Source organism: Paralichthys olivaceus, chromosome 11, assembly GCF_024713975.1.
Source record: "Paralichthys olivaceus isolate ysfri-2021 chromosome 11, ASM2471397v2, whole genome shotgun sequence".
Classification (NCBI taxonomy): domain Eukaryota; kingdom Metazoa; phylum Chordata; class Actinopteri; order Pleuronectiformes; family Paralichthyidae; genus Paralichthys; species Paralichthys olivaceus.
Genome location: NC_091103.1, coordinates 14,222,932 through 14,230,540, shown reverse-complemented (window position 1 = coordinate 14,230,540; position 7,609 = coordinate 14,222,932). Strand labels below are relative to the sequence as shown.

Below are 7,609 nucleotides of genomic sequence, written 5' to 3'. Positions count from 1 at the left end.
CAAAAATTTTATACATATGCATGTATATGTATTTCCTTCCTCGCCATCATTGTATTTTATTTTGTTGAATCCACAGCCGTCACACTTCCTTTGTTCTTTAACTAACTTGACACATCTCATGAGGGCTCTCCCTCCTCCTCCTCCTGCTCCACCATTCCTTCTCCCCACCTCTCCTCTCCTCAGCATCAGCATCAGTAGTTTATGGAGGGAAGCCTGCAGCAGATTGTGCTGCTATGCAGAATTTACTATAGCCTCCGTGTTGTTTCCCGGGACAAGGTTTCTAATGGCTCAGACAGACATCCTCAATCAACTTAACTGTCTCTGTCATGTTAATTAATGTCACTGAGGAAATTCAGAGGTGCATCACAAAATGAAATTCTGCATCTTTGTATACAATTCCATTCTGACATAATTTCTCATTTAGTGAAAGTCCATCGTTTGCAGTGTCTTTCTCTACCTGCCTCAAACCGGGCTACGCACTAAAGGCGGTTGTAATGGGTGGTTGTAATGGGTTGAATGCTAAGCTTGAATGTTTAATCGTGATATTTTTTTCTTTACTCTCATCCACCCCTATTGATTTCCCTCATCGTTAGACTGGTGCATTAGCGTCATCCTCATTTCTCAGAGTGGCTGCTGCACTGCACTGTGACCTTTGGTGGTGATGAGGGGGACAGTGGTGCAGACGGTGATTCCTTGAATGAATCTGAGCTCAGTGTGTCGTAACACTATCAATCTAAGATTTTTTGCATTCAAATGAGTTTTCCGAGTGCATTTCTGTGGTGTTCAAGAAACTCAGAGGAGGATGTATGAGTCAGAACTCGTCCTTTCCATTAGGCCTGTTTCCTTTCTTTTCTCGCACCACTTTGTAATAAAGACTCTGCGGTACATGCTTGCACAAAGGAAGCGGGAGGGAGATGAACGGCACGTACAAGCCTCATCATTTATTTTTACAAGCCCCCAGACTTCTCATGAAGATGTGGATGCAGCTCAGGACCATTTCTCCTGCAGGGTTCAGGCTGAACCTGAGCATGTGGTCACAGCTCCACCTTGTGGGAGGACAATGTGCTTACAGGACTTTGAGACGTGATTTGATTTTCTATGAGTACGCTAAAAAGAACATAGCCAGCATTTCAGGTCTTTGACAGAGGCCATATTTAAAATCTTTTTTTGTTTAATCCAGTCAACAAATAGTTCACAACTGTCTTCACCTGCATTAAACAAAAGAGATAGATGGTGTTACGCGATTACCTTTAGATAGTAGGTTGATTTTTCTTTACTCTTGGACAGAGCCAAGCTAGCTGTTGTAAGATATGATAAGATAAGCTAAATTAAACAAAGATAAACTAAGTTAAATGAAGTGAAGCTATGCTTGGCTACGCGAAAATAAGCTAAGCTAAGCTGCTGGCTCTTGCTACATACATGAGAGAGTTATGGATTTCCCGTCTAACTCTTGACAGTAAAGCTAAGAAACAAATTGTTACTTACTATTCTAAATCCAGTTTGTAAGATTTATTGTATAATGTAATAATTCTTTTTCACGCAAATCGTGGCGGTGCATTGATAATAGAGTGTTGAAAATAACATCAAACATGGAGATTTTTTAATTTAACTTTATCACATCACATCACTGATTGTTCAGCCTTATAGGCGCAGGCTGTCCTGGTCAGAACATGCCCTTGTACTTGTCCCTGTCCTCCTGGTTCTTCTCCTCCATGCGCATATTGAGCACAGCCAGGTCCTTCTTCACAGCCTTCTTCATGCCAGGGTCCAGGTCCAGCACCCTGCTGAAGTCCTGCCGGGCCTCTGCCTCGTTCCACACCTCCATGTGAGCTTTCCCTCGTAGGTAGTAGGCCTTCATTACGCCTGGAGGACAAATACCAACACATACACATGTGACAGCAGTGGTTCATATGAGGGACATCTGCAGAGTGTGTGCTAGATGAAGAAGTAAGTGCAACAAATTACTAATCTAAACAACTTTTTATAATGAGCATGTACAAAATGAGCATGTAGACGTATAGGCTGTGCATGTTAGTGTTGAAATAGAGGCTGCAGTTCTTTTATGAGGCATACACATGAGGCATACAGTAAATTTATAGCCACAATAAAACGCACATATGCACAGCCACTGTTAAAAATACATAGCCAGCTTGTTAAAGGCTGGATAAACTGAGAGGCACACCACATCTCTCACACTCATAAATAAACCAGCAGGAATGTGATTATACTTTAAAAACTCCACTGTTACTCCATCACTGGTCTGTCCTCTAGTGCCAAACCTGGGTGCTGATTGATGATGTCACTGGTGTGCTCGATGACCTCGTAGTACTCCTCCATACGCAGCAAACATTGGCAGTAGTTCAGGGTTAAGGTGTTGGACATTTTCTCCAGTTTCATCCAGGGGACCTCCCATGATTTTTCCTGAAGGGAGAACATGGTGCATATCAATGTCAATTCATACGGAAAGCTCCATGTATCCGTTCATCCATCCATCTGTCCATTCATCTATCTGTCCATGTATCCATTCATCAATCCATCTGTCCATTCATTTATCTTTCCATGTATCCTTTCATCCATCCATCTGTCCATTCATCTATCTGTCCATGTATCCATCCATCTGTCCATCCATCCATCCATCCATCTTTCCATCCATCCATCCATCCATCCATCCATCCATCCATCTGTCCATATATCCATTCATCCATCCATCTGTCCATCCATCCATTCATCTATCCATCCATCTGTCCATCCATCAAATTTAATTTAGAATTTAACTGAATCCATCCATTCAAATTTAAACTAAATTGAATACATCCATCCATAAAATGATGCTAAAATTGTTTTAGAGGAGCAAATCATTTTCTATTTAACAGAACCCTAATGATGTAATGACCTTAGTCTGAACATTTTTGATGCAGATGATAGCTTCCTTGTATTTTTGGGTGGCATCTTGGTAGCATCCTTGTTTGTAGAGCTTGTTCCCTTGGCCATGCAGCACAGGAACGATCTTCAGCCTCTCCTCATCGCTCAGAGCCCAAGACTCCCTGTTGTACTCACTGGGCTGCTGCACCTGCAAAATGCACCAGAGTTTGATTCCACAAGTTACATTTTACGTCCTTGTTCAAACCTGCATGGTTATCTCACGTCTTTTCTCACCATGAGCAGCTCGAGGACAAAGTAGAGGGGTTTTGGTTCCTTCATAAGCTCATCCAGGTCGTCGTAGCCAAGGCTGTGGTAGGCGAACATGTTAGCCATGCCACACGTGTGGACGTGCCAGTCGACGGGGTCTTTGCCTTCAGCAATGCGTCGCATACTCTTGGAGACAAGTGGGTAAACGCCAGTGTACTGGAGAAGATGGTAAACACAAGTCAACTATGAATGAAATCAGTAAATAATGGTCTGACTATTAATAAATGGTCTTCAGTTTAGACTCAAGGTGACTGAGGTTTGACATTAGAATTTTGTAATGTAAGTAGAATTTGCTTTTTCCTCCGACTTTGCAGTGTTTCCTGAAGGAATCAGTGTGACATTCAAAGACCAACCCTGCCATCATTTCAACTGAACAAGGTATTTACCGTCTTACTTTAAATGCAGCTTACTGATGTAAAAACTCCACTACGAGGATGATTGACAACCTTTTTCTCAGATTTACATGTTTAGTGATTGGAATCACTTTTTTGAGTCTATATTGAGTTTTATTATTTATTTTTTATTTTTATTGTATAATTACCTTTATTGTTGTATTGATATGTTAATGAATATATTTGTCTGTCTGTCTGATAGTTAGCAGGATTACACAAAAAATACTGGACCGATTGTCATGAAACTTGGTGGAAGGATGTGTTATGGGTTAGGGGAGAACTCAAGGAGAATCTAGAAATTTCTTTTCACTTTCTTTAATATTATGGGATGGATCAGTTTTCCATGTTTTCATTGATTTCTCAGATAATAATAATAACAATTCCTGGATCTAAATGAAAAACATCAGATTTGTCAAGAGGACTGATGTAAGTGTGTGGAATTTGATGCAAATCCAAACCTAGATCTACTGAATTTCAGTGAATTGGTTTCATAAGGGGACTGTCTAGTTTTATTTTATATTGCTCTTTAACATTAACAAACGCAGATTCTATTTTTGCATATATATAAATTACCTTTGTTCCATTGTTATAATGTCAAGCATAACAGAAAATAAGAAAGCATTTCATGGTTACATTTTTTTTTAATTCTAAAGCTTTTAAATCCTGGTCAGTGGACATGTGAAAATAAGTTATGCATAGAGCACAATTCCTTTACTTACACATTCACGAGAAATGGGATTAATTTGACATAACACTGATGAAATTTAAATGTCATTAGGAGCTGTCGCACATCATCTCCGGTCTGTTTCCTCCATTCAACATGCAAAGTTTGCCCTCCACTGGATGGCAGTGACACTACAGAGGGTTCACAGTAGAGTGAGTGTGGAGCAGCCATGTTGCTCAGAGGAGTGATGAAATGCTCTAAGCCTCAATCACATCTAATCAGAGTGGAAGGGAGTTGGCAGAGAGCTGATTCAGCAGGAATCAGAGCCGATTAGAGGAAAGTGAGGCGGCTGCAGATTAATAACAATATGCCTCAATCCATCTGTCTCTGACACACACACACACACACACACACACACACACACACACGCACACACACACACAGGAGGTATGTTTGCTAATAATAATTGCGTTGGTGCGTACAAATTTATGTGCCAAATATCTGCGTGAGCTTTCATAACAGGAAGAGGTTCCACACAAACAAACAAAACATTACTCTTAAATATGCAGGGAATTCAAACTGAAACCTGGTTTGGATTGTTTGTTAATATTCACATATATTATTGTTATTATTATTATTATGTACGTGTTTCTGCTTGGTGTAGCCCGCTAGCTTTGAGAAAGTTATGATTATCTTTCATACGTCAGCTCTGTGCAAGGGAGTCAAAGTTCACGCTGTGGATTTGTCTCGCCACCGGAAGCAAATATTGGATTCACCTCCTCACTCTCACAGATTGGAAGTGAATGGAGGGTGAAGGCTCTCTGTTATAACCTGCCTCTATCTTGATCTTCCATTTTTATGACCATATGAGTTATTTAAGGATGGTGCAAAAATATTCTTGTGCTTTATGTTTCAGCTGTAAATCAGAGAAATCAGAGACCCTGATCTTCACATCTGCAGAATGATGTTTAAGGTGCACAGTCACACGTCTCAGACTGTAATAGATAAAATATGATCCACTGTGCTTTAGAAAACAAACAATCAAAAAACAAGGTCACACTTAAAAACACTCACAGTGATGTCACACCAGAACTCTGCCACCTCACTGATCCTCATGGAGGCCAACAGAGTCTCCCATACGTCCAGTTTGAACATGTTGCCGATCACGATCTCCATGGGCGTCCCCACCACTTTGCTGTCATCTATTACTGTGCGTTCATCATCACACAGCTGGGTGCGGAAATGAAACGTCACCTGGAGGGAAAAAACTAATTGAATGTATGAAGTTTGATTTTTAAAACAACACAATGTGGGAATAATTGTGCTTCACTTCCTTCGGTTATAAAATTTACTTGGATTTCCACAATCATAAAAAAGAAAAGATACATAAACTGTAACACAGGGTCAATTAGCACAGATATTAATATCAACTGTGGACTGTACATAAAGATGGTCAACACATTTCCACTTTCTCCCACTATCTGGAATCCAAGCTTAAATATCCCAGGTATGACACTGACATCTTGTGCATTTGGAGCCAGAGACTGCGCAGTAGAGATCAGGTGATTGACCCGCAGTAGCGATACACATGCTAAACCAATCGGGAGTCAGACTCAGCTGTTTCACCCCATTTTTACAGATCAAATCATAAAATCAAACCTAGCAGAAAATGAACATTTGAACAAACAGTGTGATGAGAACTACCTTAAATGACTTTTTATTTTGGTCAATGCTCCATTCACTAACACGGAGCAGGCAAGATTTTTGACCTATACTGAACACGAAAATGATTTAATTAAATTGAAGAATGGTTTTATACAGTGTGTCAAAATAGTTAATCTTACAAAGATGTGGAAGCGATTCCGTTCTTTCCACACATTATATAACAGCATTCTTTATGTTCGTCTAACTGATTCAAAGCGTGTTGGTTAAAGCTCTGAAAATACTGTGCTCATTAAAGGGCTTCCTGTGATATATGTCCTCTATCAACCTCTGCTGGCTGCCGGTGGGAATTGTAAAAACATAAACATGCCTCCCCTCCCTCATCCTGCTGAACTGCTCGAAACTGGCACAAGTCAAGATAATTAAAAATGCATAAATCACAGGCAATGAAACCTTCCATACTGAGCAAGAGCCCCCTCGAACTGGTGCAAATATATGAAGGACAGCAACAGGCCAATAACAATCTGTCTTGTTATTGAGCTTGGTCATATGAAGAATCATCCTCAGGGAGACACTGCACTCAGAGCTTGTTCTTAATGTGCAAACAGCTGATCTGATCCTTTGTTAGAAAAGTCCTGTTTAAATCCCAGGCTGCACAATAGTCACAGTGTTCTGTAACGTCAAGCCTCTGTCTGGACATCTTCTTGTTTTTCGATGCCTTGCAATTATTTCACCATGCTCCAGATAAGACGGTTCTGCTATGTGCATGATAGATTTCATTAGTAGCTCTAAATTTAAAGCATAGAAACGAGCTTTGTGAGTTATTTCTGAATTCATCCTGTTTCCTTTGTCCAGAACAAGATCACACACAGCTGCTTTTTATCCGAAATCGGATTTAATTCGATTTGATACTTATCGTGAAATATTTATCAGAATCCGAATCTGATAAATATTTCACGATAAATATTTATGGGCCCACACAACCTAGTCTATACTGGATGACTGCAAATGGTGGGTAGCCATAGATATATGTGCAGATAAAGTGTTAAAGGCCGACAGTACCTTTGCCCCCGTGATGAATTTAGGAATGTCGCCGGTGCCTCCATGCAGGATTGTTTTCTTGATTCCCTCTGATCCCAGCAGCAGCGTATCCTGCATATCCGACATCTTTATTGGAATGGCTCACCTGATGTTATCATGCACACATACAGTATATCTGGCACGTATCATGCAACATGTGTCTGTATGAGTTGGAGGTGTTGTCTATGGTGGATTAGTTTGGTTTTGGGATAATGAGATTAGAAACTCCTTCTGGCATTAGTCAGTCATCATCAGCACTCTAACAGAATAGAATAGAAAGTCTTTATTGTTATTGTACAAGAGATAGCAGCACAACAAAATTAGACTTGCTACTTATGAAAAACAGCCAATTTATAAAAATAATTAGCTAAAATCTGACAAAAGTCACAAACCAATAAATAAACAACCAATAAATGAGACTAATACATTTGCTGATGCACAGAATTTTTGTAAAACCAATGAATGTCAAATAAATGTCAACTTTATATAATTGGTAGAGTTTAGAGTTCTACAGGGAGTCACAATGACAGAAAAATAAAGTGAAGGAAGATTTTGGATGCTGCTATCGCAGCAACATGTGCCTTATATGAGCAAAGAAGAGCCTGAAGCTGTTGATGTTGAG

At 39.9% G+C, this 7,609-nt stretch overlaps 1 protein-coding gene across 1 annotated transcript; it reads right to left on the bottom strand.

Moving 5' to 3' along the window:
- Positions 1–1,494: 1,494 nt before the first annotated feature.
- On the bottom strand, positions 1,495–7,164 carry aipl1 (aryl hydrocarbon receptor interacting protein-like 1). The gene is made up of 6 exons (XM_020088207.2): positions 6,970–7,164; positions 5,320–5,499; positions 3,157–3,345; positions 2,894–3,070; positions 2,280–2,421; positions 1,495–1,863 (listed from the first exon to the last, which is right to left on the bottom strand). Exons 1-6 carry the CDS (start codon positions 7,072–7,074, stop codon positions 1,664–1,666), a joined length of 993 nt encoding a protein of 330 aa, XP_019943766.1. The 5' UTR covers positions 7,075–7,164; the 3' UTR covers positions 1,495–1,663.
- Between the last annotated feature and the right edge of the window lie 445 nt (positions 7,165–7,609).